The sequence below is a fragment of the Salarias fasciatus genome, chromosome 4, assembly GCF_902148845.1.
Source record: "Salarias fasciatus chromosome 4, fSalaFa1.1, whole genome shotgun sequence".
In the NCBI taxonomy this organism is placed as follows: domain Eukaryota; kingdom Metazoa; phylum Chordata; class Actinopteri; order Blenniiformes; family Blenniidae; genus Salarias; species Salarias fasciatus.
In genome coordinates, this window is record NC_043748.1 from 10,446,051 (window position 1) to 10,470,511 (window position 24,461).

A 24,461-nucleotide genomic window follows, 5' to 3' on the forward strand; every position below is an offset into this window, starting at 1 on the left:
CCAGGAGGGAGAGGAGGGAGGAGAGCCGCCGCAGCAGCTGGAGCCGGAGCAGTAGCGTCGTAGCCCCGCTTTCAGCCTGCATGGGCTAGTCCGTTAGCTAGCTTTAGCATCGCCAGCCAGCGCCGAGCCGCCTCTCCCGCAAGCCGTTCACCCCGGGACCTCCTCTCCGCGCCTCCCCGGCCCTGCCTCCCCCCTCTCCGCCCGGCTTCAAGATGATGAAGTTTAGGTTTCGTCGACAGGGCACCGACCCGCAGAGGGAGAAGATAAAGCAGGAGCTTTTCGCCTTCAACAAGGTAAAGTAACGGGACGAGAGGAGTGTGAATGAGGGAGGGAGGCAGAGGTCTCCTCCTCAAACTAAACCTTTCTCCCCCGGACGGGACCGGGCTTGGAGCGGGGCAGCCCGCAGCCTCCCCCCCGGCCGCCCCTGCCTCTCTGCTGCTTTGCAGACAGCAGGATGATTTGGCTCCAAAGTGCTGCAGATGGTTTGTGAGCAGGATGGACTCGGACGTGCAGCGCGCTTTGTTGACGCCTGTTTGGGGGGGCTCGGTTGTTTTCACGGCGTGTTAATTGGCTCTCACTTCATTCACGGCCTGCGACAACCAAGAAAACTTCTCTGTGCAAAGTAAATATTGCTGCAATTGGCTATCAACACCAGATTATGTGTGTGTTAGGGATTATCAGGCTTCAGATTAACGAGATTATGCTGACATGCCTCCTGTTCCAGCAGTTTGATGCTTCATGTGGGTAATTAGTGACCCATATATTGTGTTTGTGGGGATGGCTCTCTCTCAGGGTGATGGCAGATTTAACTCATTCCACTCTGAGAGGCTGCGTGCAGAGGTATTTTCTTGCTGCTTTCTGCTGTGCACTGCTCACACTTCTTATTGCAATTTTTATGGTCTTTTTTTTTTGTGAAACTGCAAGTGTCAGATTTCATGTTCTCAACTCGAGCGTGTCATTTACATGAACGTGAACTGTAAATCTGTTTCCTGTCTCTCATGTCCTTTTTCCAAATTTTATCAGTTCAAACATCCTCTAACAAGCTGCACTTATTTCAGATCCACTTTCATTGAGTTTTGTTATTGATGAAGTGGTTTGGGCCATAGAGGAACCTGCAGATCTTGGCCGGTCTGGTTGATATTTGTGGTATATTAGCCGCAGGTCATCTTCTTTGAAATGCTCTGCAGCTACTCTTGTTTAGACTGTTGTGCAAAGACAAACCATCTGAGTTGTGGTTGGCCTTGAACTTTCCCAGGTTAGATGAGGCCATGCAGCGTTTGCAGTGTCATTCTCAAAGTGTCCCACTGAGCTTGGCCATCTCAACCTTTTGATGTTGACAGACTTGATTTATCATTCACAGCAGATAACAAATTCAGTTAGAAATGTTTCAGAGCTGATGTTTTATAAATACTTTCTTTTAGTTTATCTCTATAGCAGATTAACACATGGAACTAAAGTACATTTATTTATTTAAATCCACAGTGTTTTGATCTGTAAGTCAAACCAGCCTTGCACTGTTACAAATATTGACTGAGATTTGTCGTGAGTTTGTTAAATGAGCATTCAATTCATGCTTTGCTTTTTCCCAATTCAAAATTTGCATGGAGGGCTTTTCATTCTTCATCATGGTGGTTTAGTGGTTAGCACTCTTATCTCAGAGTGAGATATGCCTAATTTGAGTCCAGACTGTAAAACCTCTCTGTGTGGAGTTTGAATGTTCTGCTTGTATGTTTTCTGCAGCTGCTTTGGTTTCCTTCCACCGTCTAAAAACAAGATTTGAGGTTAATTGCTGACTCTAATTTGCCCCTAAGTGCATTTGTGTCTGTCCTGTGATGAACTGGCGGCCTTTCCGAAGTGTATCCTGCCTTCCAACTGTAGTCACCTGGGATCAGCTCCAGCGTCCCACAACCCTGAGTTACATAAAGCTCTATAGAAGAAGGATAAATAGAAGTTCGCAGAAGCCGCGGTTTGCTTTATTCCTGCTTTTACGTTAGATGTCTTTCTCTAGCAGATATGATGGTGAATTCTTTGAACAATTGGTCGAACAAAGCAAAATGAACAACAGCCCACTAAGAAAAAGCCTTCAGAGCGTGCAGGTGGTGAGACACTTTGATGGTGTTGACTGAGTTGTGTAGCATGTCTAAAGTTCATATACTGTTTGTTTAGCTGTAACACCACACACACACACACACACACACACACACACACACACACACACACACACACACACACACACACACAGACACTTTTAGGGTTTGGCACCAGCTGCCACAACTGTCGCAGAGGTGGTCTCTCCACAGGAGGGTTACTTTGAAGTGACTGTGTGTGTAATCATGCTGGCACTTTAAAAGTGGAATGGTTAATGGTGTACTTCATATTTGAGTTTCGGCCTCAACCCATTTTTTTGACAGTCCTCTGTGAGGTGTGTACGGAACCTAAAAGACCCCTGCAGCCTCTCTCGCGTTGCTTCTCTCTCTTTTAGGTTCCTGTTTGGGTTTTGCCCCGTAGATATAAATGCTTTCCCAGCTGTCTCGCCATCTCCTGACATGGGCTGAAGAAAAAGCTGAAAATTTATGTTAATCCCATTTTACAAGGCCTGCAAAGCAATGCAATAAAGCAGAGCTGCTGCCATCAGTGCTTTTTAAAAACTTTCCTCTAACTTTATTAAAGGAGTCCTCCCTTTTAGACGCCTTGCTGACGACACAGTCTGACAGGCAGAAACACACCAACAGCAGCTGGGTGTATGTTTAGGGAAGGATGTCTGAAAAATAAATAGGGTATTTGTCTTGTTTCTCTCATCTTCTGCTAATCTTTGTGTCTTCTGTTTGTCTTTCACACTCTTTCCCTCCTCTTGCTTCCTTTCCCCCCTCTTAGACGGTGGAGCATGGGTTCCCCCATCAGCCCAGTGCTTTGGCCTTTGACCCCAGGCTGCAACTCATGGCCATCGGCACAAAGTCCGGAGCCATCAAAATGTATCCTTTGTCGTCTGGTGAGCTTTTGCATCTGACAGCAGTTGTATTTGAGGTGTCAGCTGTTTGAGTAGAGCAGCACAATTTAAAAATTCAAGGTACCCGACATCATTTTGTTGCAAATAGGCTTTTGAATGCTGTGTAGATTTTTATTTTCACAAACATATTCTTCAGCAAAAACCTCAATGAATAAAACATATTTCTTTGTAACTATCATAAATTGGCACTGTTTGTATTCAAAGTGAAGTTAGGGACATGCAGCAAATTAAAAGTTACATGTGTGCATCATGATCTAAAATAAAGAATAAAGCTGCACAATGAACATTAAAAGGCACTTAATGGATGAGGAACAGCTGTGTTGCTGAGGGTCCGAGTGTTTCTGAGGTGTAGTGGTTGGCGCTCCTGTGTCATGGCAGGAATGTCCCATGTTTGAGTTTGGTTTGGGTCAGAGAGGCCCTGTGGAGTTTAAATGCTGTTTTACATATTGAGTTCAAAAAGGCATTTGGCATTAATAGGTGGGAATGTGTGTGGCTGTGTGTGTCTGTGCTGGCTCTAAGATGACCTGTCCAACTGTGCCCTGCCTTTGCTAAAATCACAGAGCATCACATACGCCTGGGTCAGATAGCATCAAACATGGATTACCATCTTTACCTCATCTCTGCAGTTTATCTACCTATAAACTTTTTGTCTTCAGCTTTGTTCAATCCTTGTTTCCTGAATCCATCAGGCTCATTTGATCTCCTGTTCTTGAAAGCTGCTCACTTTTTTTTTTTTTTTTACCTGCAATCTAAAAAAAGAACTACTTCTCCACAGATCATGCTTCTTCAAGGCTCTTATCCCTCTCTCAGCTTACATGGTCTGTGGCGCCAATATGGCGGGCAGAGAAGTCCAGACAGGTTCCTCCAGCTCACCTGATGGAATCTTATCCTGTCCGTGTCCCACCTGAGAAGAGATCATGTATGATTTCTGCCGGTGGACCCTGAGTCGTCCTCAGGCTCTGCGTGCTGCACGCCGAGCTTGAGGCAATCAGGAAGCATCCCAGTCAAATGCCTGAACCTCCTCAAGTGGCTCCTCTTAGCGCCGAGGAGACGCTGCCTAATTTCAGTTCCTCCCGGATTGCCGAACTCTTCAAACCTTCACAGACGGTGAGGCCTCCCAGCTTTCCAGTCGTGCTCTGTATTTGCTGTTTGCCCTGCTTCACTGCTGGCTCTCTATTGGCTCTTCATAGTGTTTATAAATGCAGAGGAAATCCTGATCAGTCATGATTGCAGGAGAGCAGTTTATATAACGCTGTGAATCTGTGCGGCGCGTCTCTGCAGCTCGAATGTGAAGAGTGATCAGTCTTCGTCTGCTACATCAAACTGGAATTGTTAGACACAAATGTGCTTCACTCAGGCTTTATTTCCTTACTTGTGGCAATTTTGTACTTCATAACATTTTTCCACACATGTTTTTTAGGTAATTACTGGAGAAGAATATAGCATGGGAAGCAGCAGGTTGTAGAGAAATCCTCTCTATAATGAGTATGAAATTTCAAGGTACAAGTGACCACACACAAATATTTCAGTTCCCTTTTGTTCCTTCACTTGCCGTTTTGTTGGAATAAAAACTGAAAGCAAGATATTTTTTTTCCCAGTACGAGCATTATCTGCAGTAAATGGCAAAAATTAGAAAGATCCAAGTTTTTCTTCATTGTAGCTTTTCTGCAGCAGCAGGCATTTCACGGTGTAATTTCTTCTATCCATGTAGGCCATGTTTCCAACTGAGTTTCCGACTCAGATGTGCTGGTCTCTTGTATTCCTGCCTCACGGATTGAAATGTCACTGCAGCAGATAGGACAGTCAGTTATGGAAAAAGCAACAAGACTGAAACAAAACGTCATTACAACATCATTTAGAAGCCTCAATAACCCATAAATGCCTATCTTGGGTTGCGGTTGGTGGGAATCTAACCCCCAACCCAAACTGCGGCTGTTCAAGGTTCAGCCTGTTGGAGTAACCCAGGAAGCGTTGGAAACATTAAGTGAAGCTGCACTGAAAATAAGTATCACTTAGGATTGGGTGATGCGTTACAACAAAACCATAATTTGATGAAGGGAGCTGGTTGTGTCGGAAATTCCAGCGGCTCGGAGGCTCGCTCGGCACGTCTCCGCGACACGCCGCCGAGGTCTGCTATCTGCTGGCTGTGACGTGACTGCAGCCATGTTTTCAGAGTGAGTGGAGGTCAGCTGCTGTGTTATCGTCAGGAGGTTGACTCAGAGCTGAGGTTTCATCAGACGGTGAAAAAAACATCGGCAGCTTGGAGAGTTCATCTCTCAAGTTAAGGGCGTTTGCCCGGCTGCCTCACGTGTTACGTGTTTGTCTCGCATGCTTCTTCTGAGAGTGCGTGACCTGACGTGACCACATGTGACCCGGATTTATCACCTCAGACATGCCATTAATGTAAACGTATGTTTTCTGGCTCTGTATATGGTTATTTCACACATTTATTGGAGAGTTGAGAGAAGCTGCTGTTTGTGTGTTGTGTGCAGAGGCAATAAACTGAAGAATCAACCCTTTGAGATGTGGTTTCCAGAGAGGGAGAGGGAGACTGGCGGTACCAGGCACTCGCATCCCAGAGGGGAATGGATAGAGGAGAAAGCGAGGAAGGGAGGGTATGGAGATAAAGAGCGACACTGTAGACAAGGGAATGTGGAAGAGACAGAGGGGGAGGTGAAATAACTCCACCACGCAGTTACACCTGCCACATCAATGCTAACAAGAACCGGACACTCCGAAGGTCACTTCTCACCCTCTATGAGCCGATGTTGTAGTTAGGAGAGTGAGCAGTGTACAAACTAATGTAAATAAAAATATAATAGAATATGTGATCCTAATTTGTAGTTATTGAAGCATGAGTTGTGGGACAAATCTTTTAATATGAATCCAGTTTATCACTCAAAACAGAGGTTTTAACAAGATTTAGGTCATGATTTAATTTTGCTCCAAATAAATGAAATTAAAGCCTGCGCAGTGATGTAGTGGTTTAGTCTTGCCTCATAGTTGGAATACTGAGTTTGCATGTTCACCCTTTGCTCTCCTGGGACTGGGATCAGCTCCCTGCAAGCCTCAGCCGGAGAAACTGAATACAGAACAGGTATGTGTGGATTGTTTGGTAGGAACTAGTTCATTTAGTGGCTGATTCTTTAATAATCTGCAACATCTGGAGAAACATTAGCCTGAAATGTACAAAAGGTATGAACTGTGAATTGTTTTAAAACAAATGCCGAGAGTCCGGGGATAATCACTACCTCCATTAGTTTAGTTTATCCAGAATATGTAGAATCATTGCTGAAATCTGAGAAAGAAAGTTGGGGTGGAAGACAGGTTTATCTAAAAGAAAAGTGTGTGTTCACATTCCCATCATATCCTGGCCAGCAAGCTGACTTTGCTTTGACCTCGACGCTCCTGCCAACATACCTGTCTGTGCTGCAGTCCACTCTTCAGTCTGTGGTGCCAGATGTGTGGTGGTCAGGGGCCGTGTTTCTCTCACTGTGCATAGAGAAAAGAGCAAATAAAGTTTACTGGCACATTTAAAAAGGATGAAGGGGGAAAGAAATTACTAAGTTAGCGATCCTTGTTCAGTTGGAACTTCTGTTCTCCGTCTTGGCAGGATTCATCTTCCTGCTCTCTTTCAGACTCCCGTTCAAGTTTCTCACTTGCTTTTTCCTTTTCTCCTTCTCTCGATCTCTGCGTGTTTATAAAGGCAGAGTCATATTACACCCTGAGAGTTTCTGCTTCGACCACAGGCTGGGGCTCGGCAGAGGGAAGGGGGACAATGTGGTGGAGAGGTTTTTGTGCGTGTGCGTGTGTGTGTGTGGACAAAGATCATATGTGGGGGTGGCGGGGCGATCTCGAGGAGTCTGTCTCTTGTCGTGGAATGCATGTTGCGCTGCCCTGGGTTAACCCTCCCTTGGTGTGTGTGTGTGCGTGCGTGAGTGTGTGCATGTGTCTGTGTAGATTGGGTGAGTAAGAGCTTTGTTGCTGAGTCTAGTCTTAATAAAGGGAGCTTTTGAAATGGTTTCCAAGACGACCAGTGCCTGGGATGAGAAGTGCTTGCAGATTGGAGGGTTTTAAAAGTCTGCAGCTCAGCACACCAGACACCAAAGTTGTGGTCTAAAAAAATGCATCAGTGAAGGGTGAAAAGCTTGGAAAAGATTTTATTATTGTGATAGTAAACTCTTGTTTTTTCACCTTTTAGCTTTAAAAAGTGAAGTTTATCTGTTTGTTGGTGACATGTCTAACACTGCATCAAGTCACTGAGTTGTTCTGATTTCTATGATTTTAAACTGCATATTTTATACAATACTAGATGCATGTAAATTATGTGCTGTTTTTAGTTGTGTGTCTGCATGATCATCGTTGTGGTCTGCTATAGTTTGCTGGTGTCATGGCGTTGCACTTTGATTGTGGTCTTGTTCATGCAGTTTGTCAATGTCACACTGTGTACAAGCTTTAAATTAAGAGCTAACGGAAACTCTACGTCCCACTTATGTGTTCTCGCGCTGATCCGAGCTGACTGCGACGGCTCCAGCTCAGTCTGACAGACTCTCCAGTTGTTCGTTTAGCGTCAAAGTCAACAAATTTAAATGCGGTTAAAACAGTAAATTCCTCATGTGTTTGCCGGTGCCCTGCGTTACTGTACCAGGAGAACAGCTGTCAAACCGTTTCCAGATTTTGCTTAGCCATATTAATTTGTTTTCATGCTTTGCTGCATGTTATGTAAGTTGTATTTCTTTATTTTGTGTGTGTTGAAAAAGTCGATGCCAGCGCTCGGTGGTTTGGTTCAGATCAAGTGGGTTGAGCTGCAGTGATTTAAGCTTTCGCACTCCTACCACCTTTCACCTCCTCCCTCCTCCTCTCACCCACACACCGCCTTCTCTCACTGCTCACTTTGCCATATAAAATGTTTTTGCCTCTCACACTACACTGTTTTCCTGCTTCGTTTAACATTATGAAGAAAAGAAAAATCATACAATTCTAACTTTTCTACAGTGTATTTCATGTCATCTTGAATTTGCACCATACACTAATCAAGTCAGATGCAAAGAAGTAACTTTTTTTTGTGGCCACACACACATACAGTAATGAAGTGATGACTTCTCTCAATGTCTGTAGCATTTAGCATGTGAGTGACGGGATCAGTGCAGTGGTTTTCCAAGTGTGTCGTTTAGCTTTACTGACATTGCGTTCCTTTCAACTCTCACACCTTATGTGCTTTTCGCAATTTTTATTTTTTTTTTTATTGAGTGCCAGACTTCTATTTCAGCCTTCAGTATTTTCATTCTGTAACTGCTACCCTCGACTCATTTCTTTTCAACATAAGGAAAAAGTTATTTGGGGGGAAAAGCATCCTCCTAATGTTGTAAATGCGTGAAAAGGCTTCAGGGTTTAATAATCCTTAGTGAACTGCTGAAGCCAAAAGTATCATCTCCTGAATTCTTTTTTTTTTTTTTTTCACTCCTTGTTTTTCATCTTTCTTTGACTTCTCTGCCCTGTTCTGGTGTCTTTTGCTCCCCTGAGTTTAACTCTACTCACCAATACCCCCGAGGAATTGCAGGACCTTTAAATATCCCACCCACCCTTTGTTTTTCTGCTCCCTCGGTCTTCACCCTCGCTTCGTTCCTTCACTTCAGTCGGTGCCGCCCTCCGCCTCACCCCTGCACCCGCACAGATGAATGGACAAACAGCACTCGCTCACCCAGTTGGCAACAAGTTGAAGGGCTCTGTGCAGCATTCTAAAGGGTGTGTGGTCTCTCCAAGTTGGCTGGAGTGGTTGTGCATTGCTGAATGGGAGATGTGAGGCATGAAAAAGAAAACATTTATCTGAAGTGACAAATCAAAGTTGATTGCTGAGAGGTTGAGGGACATGGGGATGTTTGGCCGAATTAAAGCAGAAAAAGTGGAGAACAAAAGTGCAAAGCAGGGATTGATGGGAGTGGTATCCGGTTTTGTCCATTTACTTGCCCACTGCCACATCAGTGGCAGTGAAAATGCAAATATTATGTATAATGAAAAGCAACAATTAGTGTGGAAGATGCTCACAATGAGCATGTTAGATGATGGGTTCCTAGATTAGACTGTATTTACTGCCAAATAGTTAAATTTATATCCGACTTCTCGCTGCTAACGCCCAGTTTTCACCCATTAGCGATGCCGGTGACTTAATTCATTCAGCTGTGATCAGTCTGTTCCTCCAGTTAAGCAGCATTTTGTCTCTGATTTGACAGTATGTAAAGCTACTTGTTTGAGTTTGCTGCGGCATCATGAAGCGTGCACATGGGGGGGGGGGTAGAACATGTCGAGGGGAGTGTGGGAGGAGAAGAGGTACGAGCTGAGGAATAAATATGCAAATGAGACAGGCTTGTTTCTCTAGTGGGTGGGAGGAGTTGTTTGGCTTGTCTTGCTGTAGACTGCTTTTTGTCAGATGCCTGAAGAGTTTGTGATTGTGTGTGTCAGGATCGACGTCTGTCGGATGATGCCGTCTGAAGTTTTGGACCAGAGTAGTTGAATGAATGTGAAGTCATCTCAAACTTTTACAGAAATGTTCTTTTTTTTTTTGGTTTTTGATGTTTTCCTGGCTTGATGGTGTGCACAACTTGTACAACCCTTCTTTGGTCGAGACATTCATCCTTCCTTCCTGTCTGTCCCAATCCACTGTCATGTGTGTGTGCATGAGTGTGTGTGTATGTGTGTATTAGAGGGTGTGTAGGCTCATGGAGGACAATGCCTTCTGTTTGTCTTTATTCAGACCGTGAAATCGCTTTATCCTTGCTAACTCTCGCTCTCTCTGCATCACCGGGCAATTGTGTGTTTGTGTGTGTGTGCGTGTGCGGGAGAAAGGAGACCGTGATTATGAGTTACTGTCGGCCTCCATGGTTTGTCTTTCAGGTTTTCTGGTGAACGCTGCAACAAATCTTGGCGTGATAAAATCAGAATGTGCTTGTCATTAATTCAGGACATTCCTCAACAGGTTGCTGGAAACCTAAGTTCTCCAATACGATGAATGGTTTTACAATCCTGCATGTACTCTTTTCCAGTAGGTATTGAGATTACTTCGGCTGTTGATTTTTGAAAGTAGTTTTCTCTGCAAATCCCCCATTTGGTCCCCCTGCACATTATCCTTCTTACAGTCGCTCCAATGGTATCTTTACATGCACAGCTTGGCTTAATTGGACTGTTGCCTTTATCCTGGCATACATGCACTGGACTGCAGTCGATTTATTTATATCGGGGTAGCTGTGTGTTGAGTACCAATATCTTCTTTCAGCTTCTCTCTTGGCCAATTTCCAGTTGATCTGTGACGTGATCGTGCACAACAATAGACAATAGTGAGCTATCAGTCCTGAGTCATGACAATGGACATTGTTTTTACGTGTCTGACTGGAGCGGGACAAATCCTGAGCTGGAATCCAGACTGCTCACACACCCATTTAATGCTGTTAATTGCATGTAGAAAGCATTTTTTTTTTTTTTTTTTTTTAAATGAAATAATCCTATTTGGCATAAAGAGCCTCTAACACATGCAATTGCTTCTTGGGAATGGAAAAGTATGTTTGTTCTGATTGCACATGCAGTCATAATCACAGTCTTGATCGTGTGTTTGTCCAGTTTTGAAAAACTTTGATTTTAAGTGTCAGGATTACAGTTAACTGTCCTAAAATAGTCCGGTTATGATGCGGATGCAGAGTGGGGGAGGGTGACACATTTGCACACTTTAAATGCCCTCGACTCAGAGACTAATATTAGTCAATGAGCTTAGCCTTCTAGGGGAGGGAACGGTTACTCAGACGGACACCAACTTGTAATGAAGCCTTTTTTTTTTTTTCCTACAGCTGTCCGTGGTGAGGAAATGATGCCGTCAGTGGGAATCCCTCCACCAGCTGCCCTCTGACACACACTTGGTTTGGATTTTAGGTTTTTCAGTTCAAAGGACTTTATTGGTTTCAGAGTTCCAAGAGCAATGTTGTCCGATGAGAGAATTTTGTCTACAGCATGGTTGATGTTACTGGCTGCCACACAGTTGTATTTAGGCTTGTGCAAATTGACAGCGTTTGAAATCGGAGAGGGCACTGCCCCTGGTTCCTGTCAAGTGTCAAAATGCAGTCCTAAATAGTCATTAGTGGTCTTATTTTTCCTCCTTGTGCTGACAGGTTTCTGCACACAGTTTCTGCTGTGTTTTTTTTTTTTTTTTTTTGCACTGCCAGCCTAATGTGTGCAGCCTTAGAACAAAAAGACAAGTGGTTTGTTCTGTCAATCTGTCGGACCGCAGCTTCATCACAGATTCATGCAGCATTCCGAGTTTCTTCTCTTCCATCACTTTTCCATCGGGCTTTTTACTTTTATCTATTTCCTTTGTGGCTCTTTTATTTCACTCTGAAATTTCTTACAAGTGTGACTGCTTTTAGAAATGGGACTTTAAGACTGACATTGCATATTAAAGCTGCTCTATTTGCTGAATTCTTTCCCTTTTTATAGGCATAAAGTTCAACATTCAGTGTTTATTTTTAGTTATCTTTCACGCATGATTTCCAGTCTGCCTGCCAAGATAGTACATGCTAATACAATGCTACAGCATTTCAACACCTTATTTCTGAAACACGTGCACTGTGCTGGTGGTTGACTTCTTAGGTCCCAACAGTTTGTTTTACATTCTGTACAAAATTAAAGAATGTTGATCTTTTCATCTCTCTCCAAAAGTGCAGAAAAACAGTTTCCTTCAAAACTTTTAGGACCACCACAGGATTTCTTCTTTGTTGTATTTGTGGCTTAAATAATTGGAATCGGCGTCATGTCTCCAGCCTCTCTCCTTACCTGGACTGGCAGTTCATGACCTGCAAATTAGTGGTCCTCTCACACCTCCACCTCCAGCTGTCCCGGGCATGTGTTTGTGCAGTGAATAAAGCGCAAGCACGGGAAGTGACAACACTCAGGAATGCCAGTATAAGACTGGGATCAGCCTCCCGGGGATCAGCGCTGGGAGGGAATGAGGAGGAATTTAGAGAGAAGAAAGACGAGTGCACTTCTGTACCTCCCTTAAAGGTTGTTGATCTCCTCAGGACCCTCATAGTCTCTCCGGTTGTTGGCTTTGCGACAGCAGTGAGAACTGAGCGAGGCGAGATATTTGGAAATATGATGATAAAAACGTCACTTTTTTCAGAATTGTACATAAATCCAAATAAGAGTTTTCTCTAGGAGTTGAGTAATGGTGTGAAGCTATGAATGCGGAGAAAAATAGAGATTTTGTGGATCTTGTCTTTTTCTACTATAAAAGAAAAAAAAGAATAGTTAATATTGACAATAACAAAAGTATGAATACAGAGAGTGAGCTGTGCGCATAATCGTCTCCAAACAAGAGACGTCTCCAGATTTCCTTTTTATTTTCCTGCATTTTTAATCCACATTCCTACAGGCTTATGTAATCGGCATGCTGAAGTGCGTCAGTGTTGAGTGTGTGTCTGTGTTTTGTGGATCCATAGAAGTGTGTGTGTGCTTCTCCTGGCTGTTAGTTGGATCACAATTTTGCCCAGTTTTGTGTTTGTGCTGCGAAGATCTTGAGAGCGGTCTTTATTTTATCAGCTCGGCTTCATTTACTAGGCTCCCAGCAGCAGCGCTGTGAAGGCTGCTGCGGATTACTCACACAGACATACACACAGCGGTGGTTTCTAGCGCCTGCGTCATCTGGTGATGGTAATTGCTATGAGCTTTGTTATAGCGTTCTAATTTCTCCCCTACCATTACACCTAAACAGTACGTGTCTTCTAGTTAGCAGCTCAGAATTACTGGCTTCTTGTCAGGTTTAAGTGTGTGTCTGTTGTTAAAGGCTGCTGTAGGCGGAGGGATGCTTTAACGTGTTCCTCTGCCTTCGCGTTTGTCTTTTTGAAGTTTAATGTTGCTAACGGACTGATAAAGACTGAACGGTCCTGGGTGTGTCTCAGATGTTTTTATATATTGTGAGGAAAGCTCTTTCCCTGCATTTATACTTCTTGTGGGATAATTTCCCAAGAAGGCCATAATCACTCAAACAGCCAGAAATATCTGGAGTTTGGTTGGCAATGTTTAACCAAGCTGTCTTACTGTACCATTTATGCATATTTCAACAGCATGACTGGACTCGGATTGCTTCCTGGTTGTGCTGGCACCGTGCTCGACGCAGGCTGCTGTACTGATGTGTCGCTGCGGGAGTTACCAGGGAAAGGGAATATTTTTAAGGGGAAATTTGGGTGAAGTTAGCAAGAAGGACAGAAGTCAGCATTTCACAGAAATTAAAAAAAAAAAAAAAAAGTCAGTTGCTGATTTAAGTTCAGTTCCAGCTCATCAATCGTCATCATCCAGAAATTCATCACACATCGCGGCAGGATAGAATTCTCTGAAAAAGGCCAAGGAAGTTTGTGAAATCCACTCCACGTGCTTTGCTGAGGCTGTGGCCGTTTGTGTGGCTCTGATACTGGAAGCCTCCAATGACATGATGCAATCTGAAGACAGTTGAGAAATTTTCGGGAAAATGTTGCTCAGTCTGGGGGGAAGTTCTCGGCTCTCTTAGCTAAACATCAACCTAAAACACACATATTCAAAGGCACAAACAAATGATTGACGGGAAAGAACGGGTCATTTTATTGGGATCTGTCGTGTGTTGTGATCTTATCCCATCTGACTTTTTGAGATTTCAGGTTTTTGTGGCAGCTACTAAATTGATGTGTAACCGCTTCACTCGTCTTTATCGGTGTTTTTGCCGACTTGTGCGTTTCCTTGACGGGATCCTTGCAGCTATGGGGCTCCGGGTGTGGAGTTCACGGGACTGCACAAAGACACCACCGCCGTCACACAGATGCACTTCCTGCCTGGTCAGGTGAGGACAGCCCCTGCTTGAATTTGACCGTGTGAATAGCCACCGTCGTCGTGAGTGACGTGCTCGACGTCTGCTTCGCTGCAGGGTCGGCTCCTGTCGTTGCTGGATGACAATACGATTCACCTGTGGGAGCTGGTGGCCGGCCCCCCCAGGGAGTTGGGAGGAGTTAAGAAAGAGGGTGTGGTGTCTCTGAATGAAGTGGGGAGCTACAGCCTCCCGGGGAGACCGGGCATCGAGAGCTGCAGGTATGCAAGAATGGTTTCGAGCATTTAACACACTTCAGGGTTTTTCTCTGACTGATCTCCTTTGAATCCTAACATCAACAAGATGTCTTGATCCAGACTGAATTAACAGGACAGAAAGGCGACAGCAGCTGTAATGACCATGCAGGGAACCGTCTCTGGACTCGCATGAAGCAGATTTGCTACAAAAACAAAAGGCCTGCAGTGGGTGTCCCTCCTGTTCGCTAATAGGAGGCTGGAATTCAGAGAGGCTCATCAAAATTGCAAAACAGAGGATTGGAAATCCTTTTCCTGGTCCATTGAATCTTGATGTAGGACCACTTTGACTTGCATTAGTGGCTGCGGAGGACTCAATACTGCGACCAGTCAGCGTTTATGAGCCTAGATAGACTATTCACATTGCAACTAGGCTGGTTTTTGTCACTGTAAGCCCTTGGAAAATTTGATTTGTGGAAAATAATGTTGTTCGTTCCCTTTCCTCAGCGCCACTCGTGTGACTGTCCTCCTCCTGCTGAAGTCGTGTGACCTCCTCTGTATTGGAACAGAAGGAGGAGGCGTGTACTTCCTGGAGTTGCCCCGCCTCCTACTGAAGGACAACCTGACGCTGCCCCAGGATCAGATCACACAGAGGTACGGCTGCATCTTGCATCACTTGACATATGTAAGAGGTGGATCAATGAACAAAGTGCATATTTAGCTTTAATACTCAACTCGGATATGTTGTTGAAATCTTGGAGTAGTCTAACAAAAACAATCGAGGCAGTCGGTATATGTTGACATGTTTTATTCTCTGCCACCAGTGTTGTTTTAGAGTGTTTGTTTCAGTTTGTTTAGCCCCTCCACGGTTGAGTGGAGCGACGTAGGAGAGATCAGCATTAGATCAAAGCAAAACGTGGATCAGAAAGCAGATTGAAAGCACGAAATAGGATTAAATGATTTATAACGGAAACATTCACCACATTGCATGATTGAAAACTGTATTTATGACATAAACACACAAGGTTGAGATGTTTTTCCTCTTTCCATTTAAAAAAAAAAAAAAAAAAAAGAAACGCTGTGTGACTGACTGGCAGGCCAAGCCCCTCATTAACAGGAGAGTTGAATGGAGGCCTAACGAGGGCCCTGATAAGGCCTGTGCATGCATGTGTGCGCGCTTCAGGAGCGGAGGGGAGGCTTTAGACAGTGAGGCTTTGTACCAGCTGCCAAAACGCGGTGTTCCGGTTGGGGAAGCGATTCAACCGAGGGTCCAGCGTGCACAGGGGACACACGTGCACACACAAACGGCGACAGAGGCTCATCACTGGGACTCTGCAGCAGGATGCTGGATTCCCTAAAAATACTTATGAACGGAGAGACGGAGACAATGGAATGCTTTGTTGGGAATGTTTCTGCCTCTGTGCTTCCGGAGAGGATCTTCCTCAGTGAACCCGGTCGCAGCAGTCAGAAGTGTGTGTGCATGCGCGCGCGAGCGTGTGTGTGTTTGTGCGTGGGTGGTGGTTTTAACCAGACGAGCCATGTCTGCTTCATCATCACCAAAAAATCCCTGAAGCAGAAGTGCTACTTGTCCTTCTCCCCATTTTTATTTTCCCTTATCGCTTCCTCTCTCCAGTTTTTCCCGATCTCTTCCAGAAACCTAAAAAAAAAAAAAAACTTTTTCCCAGTCCTTCGCTGAGGGAATCCTCAAACATCTCGAGGGTGTGTCCTGCTCTAAATTCCTGCGCTGCCTCAGAGGAATGTCTAGCTCACAAGCTCCAGCAGCTGAGCTCCATCATGTTGATTTCCCTGTTGTTCTTGTTGTTGTTATTGTGCCTCTGCTCCTTTATATCATACATGTTTTAACACTTTGAGTTTTGCTTTGAGTTGTTTCGGTGCTGAGGCCTTTTATCTCTGTTGTTGTGCTCGGCTGGTGATGAAGCCTCATCAGTGACGCCTTCTGTCTTCTCCGAACTGTTTGCACTCCATCGACTCGGTATTCAGGACGGATCCTTTAACTGGATGCAGTGTTCTTTAATTTCCACTTCATATCATTTGTTCAAATGCAGATAAAATTAGCCATGGAAGTTCAACCATTCGGGCACTACTAGAGGGATTTGTGAACGGAGTTTTTTTGTTTTAATTCGGAGGATTATAGAACTATATTTAAAGCCGTTTGCCTCATTAAGACTTTATATAAAACTGACCTAACTCAGTCAATTTATAGTATGAATGTGAGAAAATTCCATTGAAAGAATTTCCCACAACCAACACTGATCTCACTGCTTTGGCAACCACTATTTTGTGTGTTTAGTATTTTCTTACCCCCATTGTGAGCATGGACTGAATGTGGAGACGTAAGAGTAGCCAATACAAACACTCACCTTTTAATGAGTGAAGCTTTTGCTGATTTAATTTTTCATGAGAGCGAATGGCAGTAAATATCATTCCTGCCTTTTTATACCTCAACGATGATCTGTTTGTCCTCTTTCTTATAATTTTATTATTTGAAAATTTCCTCACCTTGTTTTGACCTGTAGATGATGATAGTTTACCCTCTCCGGGATTAAAGCTGAGACTACAGCTTTGGGATAATGCATAATGTTTTGTTCCAGCTTGCCAGACGATTACAGGTGTGGGAAATCTTTGGGTCCGGTGGAGTCTCTTCAGGAGCATCCTCAGCAGTCTGGGAAGATTCTGATTGGCTACAGCCGAGGCCTGGTGGTCCTGTGGGATCTGAACGCTCGACACGCTGACCAGCTCTTCCTCGGCAAACAGGTACGCCTCGAGGTTCAAGAGGAAAGATCGATATCACGAGGAGGCTGGTTTTGACAGTTCAGTATTGTTGGGAAATCTGAGTTGCTCGCGTGGTTTTGCGTGTTTGTGGCTGCAGCAGCTGGAGAGCCTGGTGTGGGAGCGTTCAGGAAGCTTATTTGTCAGTTCTCACAACGATGGCGGCTATTCGGTTTGGTCTGTTACCAGTGGCAACGCCTGCAACCCACAGCCAGTGTCTTCCACCATCCCTTACGGTGAGATGTGCATTTGAATCACACACTTCTCATGTGTGCATCATTTACAACTTATTTAGACATTGCTTTCAGGTTTATTACACATTGTGATAAGATCACTGAGGATATAGTTTGTAAGAATGACAGATTAAAAGACTCTTCATTATTCAATTTCCTCCTCCGTGAGCTGGAAGTCCAAAGATGATAAAATATTTCACGCTAACATCTGGTGTTTTTTTTTCCCATCCCTCTCCCTCACAGGTCCGTTCCCCTGTAAAGCCATCAATAAGATCCTGTGGAGGACGACACAGGCTGGGTGAGCGTTTCATGACAGTTTGGATCCAGCTGAGATATGTTGATGTCGTGTAGTAAATGAGAACCTTGAAGGAGAATTTCTTTCTAAAAACACAAACTGATACTTTTTAATTGAAATAATAAATTCAACACTCAAGGATGCTGTAACATGACCCCAAAATCACTTATACCATGAAATAAACTAATTCGACAGAATGTTTTGCGTGGGATTTCCACGCACAAGTATTTAACAGCTCTTTGTGTATGAACACAGGAGGAACAACGATGAGTTATAGATTAGAGGCTAATTTAACTGGCCGCTGTTGCTTTGTGTTCCTCAAAATAACATATAATTGTCATGACTACAAAGGTTTTGTTTGTCACTGCAGGTCCCCGGTCCTTCTATACAGTGGGGGGATGCCCAGAGCCAGCTATGGCGACCGCCACTGTCTGACCATCCAGCAGGACAAGGATCACGTCACGCTGGACTTCACGTCTCGAGTGATTGATTTCTTCACTGTCCACAGCGTGGAGCAGGAGAAAGGTGAAGATCTGCTCTCACCAGGTTTTTCTCTCGTGTGTCGTTTGGAGAATCCTTCATTTTCTGCCTCTCCTCCTCAGAGTTCGATGACCCCTCCGCCTTGGTGGTGTTATTGGAAGAGGAGCTGGTTGTTATTGATCTCCAGACGCCCGGGTGGCCCTCCCTGCCCACTCCGTACCTCGCTCCTCTTCACTCCTCGGCCATCACCTGCTCCTGTCACATCTCCAGCGTCCCTCCCAAGCTGTGGGAGAGGCTGGTCAACGCGGGCCGGGCGCAGCAGGGCCGGCAGCACACGCACAGGGTGAGAAGCTCAGAGACTCCCGAGCCGCTGATTTATAACGCCTTGTTTATTTACACGTCTCCCTGGAGTCAACGATATTAATATACAATTGCATAAAATTGAAAGTACATGCAAGCAGCTTAAGCTGAGAATGATTTGAATAATATGGGAAACTGACAGATAATGTGGTTGAAGAGTTTAATTTGGCTTCATCAGAAATTGTTATTACATGTCAGAGCAGGACATGTAACTACGAGCTGATGTCTGGAATGGATGTGATGGAGCTCATGGGTCAGTCTGAGGCCTGAACTGTCACAGTGTCAACAAGGAGAGGAAACAAACAGGAATCTGACAATCAGCCGGCTGGCGCTGTGTGAACTTCAGGAGCAGGTGGAGGCAGTTAAAGGCTTTGCAGAGGCTTTGTAGCTTAGATCAGCTGTTTGATTAGCGGCAGGGTGACACACAGAAACATAACACACAGCTGTTACCTTCATAAATCACGTGTTGTTCATCGGCGTGAGTCCACACAGCCGAGTGACACTGCAACAGAGGAAACTGAGGATGGAGGGTTTTATTTTCTGACTTCTCTTCCATCTTTTTCTTTTTCAGCAGAGCTGGCCTATCTGTGGCGGGAAAAATCTGGCACCTCCACCCAAACAACAAGAGCTACTATTAACTGGGTATCTGCACACATTCAAACACTACGTGTGGTTCTGATCTCATCTGAAGCTTTCCAATAGGCTTAAATTAGGAAAAAACAAAAGTAGTATGACAATATGTGTACTGAGCATTTTTCTTTGATCACATCAGAGCTAAACTACAAAAATGTTTAAGGATGTCTCACTGATCTGAATTAAAATCAGTTTTATAAATGGACAACAAAGCTGGTGAAAAATAAAAATGATTTGAAGTGCAGCAAATCCAGTGTTTTGATAGTTTTTAATCATCCACGGGAACAAATTCCTTTAATCTTAAAATGCTGCCATGTCGCACATCATGCAACGTCGCATCATGTTTTTCCTTTTTCCGTGTGAAAATTGTACAATTGCAGGCATGAGGACGGCACCGTCCGTTTCTGGGACGCTTCGGGCGTCGCTCTCACGCCGCTGTACAAACTCAGCACAGCCAACGTCTTCCACACTGACTGCGACCCCTGTGACGACCCTCAGGACCCCGGCAACGACCCCGACATGCAGCAGGAGGAGGAATGGCCTCCCTTCAGGAAGGTATGGGGTCGTGTGTCGGTGACCTGCAATAAAGCGCATGTCACATGCAGCAGGCTGCAGTCATTTATCCACAATCGATATGGGTGGTACGTGTGTGTGTGTGTGTGTCTCTGTATCAAGTCTTAAGCTGCTGTGAAATCAAGAAATTATGAGCAAATGCTGAAGGAAAGAAGACTGAGAGAGGAAAAAGAGAACACATTTTAACAATGTCCTTTTGTGGAGTTGGCCCGTCTGAGTTAAATGATGTAAAAGTTGGATGAAATGTGATACAACCACTCAGAATGAGGTCGCTTCGTTATAAACCGAAACAAACACAAATGAAAGCCGACTGGTCCTGGAAAAAAAAAAAAAAAAAAGTGATTTGTTTTGTCGAAGTGGTCATAAAAAAATTATATATGGGTCATATTCAGGGGAAAAAAAAGTCACATTTGGGTCACTTGTCTGCAGGTCGAACACAGCTTAAGAGAATTAAAAGTGTTTCCTTGTCAGTTCAGAGTCGGGGTCGCACTTTAAAGGCTGTGGGAATGAAAGCAAGCTGTCGCATGCACTCTGTTACTACATCCGCAGCCCTAATTTTCCTCATTTGATTGTTTTCATGTGTTTGGATCTCGGACTGGCCTGCCCCATTGTTCTTGTATAAAATCTAAGCTGTAATTGAACCGCAGGCGGATTCTGGCTTAATGACCGGTTTTGTGTGCCGAATTGCATTTAAATGAGCTGATTTATGAAACCCCGCGATCCGGCTGAGCCATTTGGCTTCAGCAGGCAGCAAAAGAAGACGGGACATCAAGCCCTATGAATATGTAAATAGCGATTCCCCTGTAAGAAATATTTCCCAGCGTATGACCAGGATGAGCGTTTATCATCTGCGGATCCGAGCGAGGAGGTATAATTAGTAGTGATCCTTCTTTTCTTCTACTTTTTCACACCGCCTCCCTCCCCGGCATTTCCTCATCTGCCCATGTATCCTGCGGTAACAGAGCTGCATGTTCAGGAATGCGGCTCTCATATGGGATGAAGAGCCTTTCCCTTTTTTTTTTCTTTTTTTTTTTTTCCTCCGTTGTAATGAAAACCAGACTTATCAGTCCATTCTCTCTCTTTCTGTGCATGCATGTGCATTTTTGTGACAGACTTCTCCTACTTCTCCTCTCGCCAAGGACACGGGTCCCATGTGAGAGGGATTCTGTGGAATTTCTACTGTGTGAAAGAAAGATTAATGCTCAAGTTTACCGAGCGTGTACGAGGGGAAAGCGGTTTTGCCCTGCAGTTTAGTAAAGAGAGGAGAAGAAAAAAAAAAGAGAGAGCTATAGCCTGCCTGGAACTAAGAAAAGGCGAAGCCTGGGAAGTCGGAGGTGCAGAGTTTATATGATAACATAAATAAAGATACTTTCCCGCAGGGACACCAGTGGTCGCCTTCACTTGTTCTGTTGGAAGCTAAAACACACCAGATGACTTGTCATGCAGTCAGAACAGGTTTGCGCTGAAAAGGACGAGACTTTTTTCTGAAAATATGTTTGGCATCGCTGTCGTACGTCACCGTGCGGCACAGACGGCGAGGGGCAAATGGAAGGGAGAACCGACTAGACGGTAACCGCGCTGACATTCTTCGCCATGTCCTTAAAGATAACAGACCTACAACAAAGACTGAGAGAAACTACAACAAGAGCAATCTAATCAATAAGTTATGGAACAGAACTGACATAAGCAGTCTTTGCTTTGGAAAAAAAAAACTGTGAAAATAAAGCATCAAAAGAATAATGGCATTAAAAATGCAGTTTCAGCCTCATTTGCTGTTTTTTGTGCATCAGCTGTGCTACTCCACCCTCTTTTTCCACCTAAAAAATGAGAAAAAGAGAATTATCTCATTAATCGACTCCTCCAAACAAACTATAACGATGTGTATGTGTGGTTTCCTTGTAGTTTATTTCATGTTTTTACCCCGTGTGTCTGTGTAGGTGGGCTGTTTTGACCCCTACAGCGACGACCCCAGGCTCGGCATCCAGAAGATCAGCCTGTGCAAATACAGCAACAAGCTGCTGGTGGCTGGAACTGCTGGACAGGTAAAGGTCGCACGTTACAGGAGTTTAAACTAAGACAGCTTTGATCAGAGGTGAATCACAGAGACCTTCTGGTAAATTTGTGTCCTTTCAAAAACTAAAGCGTGCACTGATACGACAAAGCCCTCGGACGTACCTTCCTTCTGTCTCTTTCCAGGTGATCGTGCTGGGCTTGAACGACGAGCGGTCGGACCACTCGGTGGACGTGTCTGTGGTCGACCTGCTGCAGGACAGGGAGGGCTTCACCTGGAAGGGCCACGACAGGCTGGAGCCGCGCCTTAAGCCCGCCCCTTTCCCCCCGGGCTTCCAGCCGCAGGTGCTGGTGCAGTGCCTGCCTCCAGCCTCGGTGACGGCGGTGGCGCTGCATGCCGAGTGGAACCTGATCGCGTTCGGGACAAGTCACGGATTCGGTCTGTTTGACTACCACAGAAGAAACGCAGTTCTGGCCAGGTGAGCAGGGAGACTATTCAAGAATTTATATTACACGCTTTCATGATCCGAGGTTAAAGCATTGTTTCATGAATATCAACACTTTTTCTACTGCAGTGACTCTTTTATAAAGATCCAGGCATCTGACGCAGACGTAATCCACCAGCACCCGGTTGCTTTTTGTTTCCTCAGATGCACCCTGCACCCTAACGACTCCTTGGCGATGGAGGGACCACTATCCAGAGTGAAGTCCCTGAAAAAGTCCCTGCGCCAGAGCTTCAGACGCATCCGCAAAAGCAGGGTTTCCGGGAAGAAGCGCACCATCACGACGCCCACCAGCAAGGTGGGAACCTGGATTTGTCACCAGAATGCTCTTCAGTGTGTCTGAGTTTGTTTTCATCGTGTGTGTTGTGTTGAACGCAGGTTCAAGAGGCCAACGCCGCTCTGGCAGAGCAGGAAGAAGTGGCGCCGGTCCAGAGGAGGATTGAGCCCCGGTCAGCTGACGACTCTCTGTCAGGAGTGGTCCGATGTCTGTGCTTCGCAGACACCTTCCTGCGTGACGGTGCGTTCGCCGCTCATAACTCTGAACCACCGATTTCAAAACTGGCTTCATGAGGGGAAATAATGAAACTTCACGTCACCCTCAGGCACACACCACGGCCCGACGCTGTGGGCCGGCACCAATTCGGGCAGCGTGTACGCCTACGCTCTGGAGGTGCCCGGCGTGGGTTCGGGCCGCGCGTGCGAGAGGGGCGGAGCCAGCGAGAGCAGCACGTGCGTGGAGGCGGTGCTGGGTAAAGAAATCCAGCTGATGCACAGAGCGCCCGTGGTGTCCATCTCGGTGTTGGACGGTCGGGGGAAACCGTTGCCCGACCCGTACGAAGCGTCCCAGGACCTCGCCATCGCCCCGGACATGACCAACGCTCACTCTGTCCTCATCGCGTCAGAAGAGCAGCTCAAGGTAACGACTCTTTTCACTGCCGACTGAGATTCCTGCCTGTAGAATGAGGATGAAATGAGTCTGGGTGACTGTAGCGTCAACAGCTCTGGGTCACGTTAGAATGTATGGCACAGAAACATTTTAAATTCACGGCTTCCCCTTTTCGCCTCTGCTTTGCGAAGGTCTTCTCCCTCCCAAAAGTAAGCGCCAAGACCAAGTTCAAGCTGACGGCGCACGAGGGCTGTCGGGTGAGGAAAGTGGCCCTGGTGGTCTTCAGCTCGGCGGTGCAGGAGGATTACAGCGAGCACACGCTCGTCTGTCTGACCAACCTCGGAGACATGCACCTCTTCAACATACCTGGCCTCCGACCGCAGGTACAGCCGAAGCACAGTCACATGCACGTCTGAAAATGAGCAGTATCGGTTATTCAGATTTTTTTTGTTGTTGTTGTTGTTGTGTGTGTCTTCAGGTGCGTTATGACTGCATCCGTAAAGAGGACATCAGCGGCATTGCCTCCTGTGTTTTCACCAAGAATGGACAGGGTGAGAATAACATGTTCAATGTTTTAATGAAAAAAAAAAAACAAAAAAAACTTGAAAGTCCATGTTGTTTTACCTTATCTCTTATTTTCTTTACATACAAATACTTGCATCAGACTGTTTGGCACAAATGTTTGGATTTAGTATTGCTTCAGCAGAGTTGTGTATCTAATCTTTTATGGAATGAAAAGCAGAAGCACAGCAGTGATTTCTGCTGCTCTGTCAGTGTTTTCAAGGCTGAGCTGTTTAAACCAGCTTCAGGAGCCAAAAACAGCTTTTCAGCAGCCGCCTGCTTGTTGTCGTCTGCAGGGTTTTACCTGATCAGTCCCTCGGAGTACGAGAGGTTCTCGCTGTCTGCTAAGGTCCTCACCGAGCCGCTGTGCTCTGTGCAGCTGGACCGACCGCTGGAGTTCACACTCGCCAGGTAATCGGTTACATTTTTTACACTGATTATATTCAGTTGATATTTTTCTAGCTGATTACACTTTGAGGATTAAATGAATCCACAAACGTTAAACTAATCTTTCTCAATGCAATGCCAAACTATTTCTAAACTTAAATATACTGATCTTTATCAGTATTGGAGGGTAGAAACGAAATCAGAAATGGTTATAAGGTCTGATCTTTTACATAACTCTGTTCACTGGACCGTGTGAACTCCTGTCAGATGCTTCGATTTCCTGGACATGACAATGGAAACCACTAAACCTTCTGTTCATGCTGCTTCCTCTTGGGTTACCGCGAGTCCAGGGAGGCTCGGCCGCCTGCGAAACCCCGAGAAATGATACTGTAGTGCGCTTATTGCTGTGTTATTACTCCATCTGCTGCCAAAATAAATGGCGAGCGCTCATGTGTCTCCACAGCGACGGTACGACGACGCAGCCGCAGGCCAATGGAACCCACAAGAACCAGATGGGTCACGTCGAGGGTAGATCTGAACACACACACACACACGCACGCTTTCTCCTCCCACTCGTTTCCCTATCCTCTTGGTATTTCTCTCCCCGTCCATCACTGCTCTCTTCGCTCTCTCTGAGCCTCTTAAAACCCCCGACCAGGCCTCACGGGGGTCCCAC

General features: G+C 45.3%; 2 protein-coding genes across 3 annotated transcripts in view; both read left to right on the plus strand.

Moving 5' to 3' along the window:
* The window catches only part of llgl1 (LLGL scribble cell polarity complex component 1), a 26,082-nt gene continuing 1,621 nt past the window's right edge, over nt 1-24,461 (plus strand). For both annotated transcript variants that reach the window (XM_030089935.1, XM_030089934.1), the window contains exons 1-21: nt 1-293; nt 2,875-2,972; nt 13,775-13,856; nt 13,941-14,101; nt 14,582-14,728; nt 16,687-16,849; nt 16,965-17,100; nt 17,341-17,395; nt 17,763-17,917; nt 17,995-18,215; nt 18,807-18,874; nt 19,246-19,420; nt 21,376-21,480; nt 21,635-21,927; nt 22,099-22,249; nt 22,330-22,468; nt 22,554-22,867; nt 23,029-23,220; nt 23,316-23,388; nt 23,695-23,809; nt 24,249-24,313. In XM_030089935.1, the coding sequence (XP_029945795.1) occupies nt 213-293; nt 2,875-2,972; nt 13,775-13,856; nt 13,941-14,101; nt 14,582-14,728; nt 16,687-16,849; nt 16,965-17,100; nt 17,341-17,395; nt 17,763-17,917; nt 17,995-18,215; nt 18,807-18,874; nt 19,246-19,420; nt 21,376-21,480; nt 21,635-21,927; nt 22,099-22,249; nt 22,330-22,468; nt 22,554-22,867; nt 23,029-23,220; nt 23,316-23,388; nt 23,695-23,809; nt 24,249-24,313 (2,989 nt within the window). In that variant the 5' untranslated portion in view covers nt 1-212. The remainder of the gene's footprint in view (nt 294-2,874; nt 2,973-13,774; nt 13,857-13,940; nt 14,102-14,581; nt 14,729-16,686; nt 16,850-16,964; nt 17,101-17,340; nt 17,396-17,762; nt 17,918-17,994; nt 18,216-18,806; nt 18,875-19,245; nt 19,421-21,375; nt 21,481-21,634; nt 21,928-22,098; nt 22,250-22,329; nt 22,469-22,553; nt 22,868-23,028; nt 23,221-23,315; nt 23,389-23,694; nt 23,810-24,248; nt 24,314-24,461) is intronic.
* Nucleotides 19,616-24,461, plus strand: part of desi1a (desumoylating isopeptidase 1a) — a 24,948-nt gene continuing 20,102 nt past the window's right edge. Inside the window, exon 1 of the mRNA XM_030089938.1 lies at nt 19,616-19,628. The gene's annotated coding sequence lies outside the window, so the exon portion shown is untranslated. The remainder of the gene's footprint in view (nt 19,629-24,461) is intronic.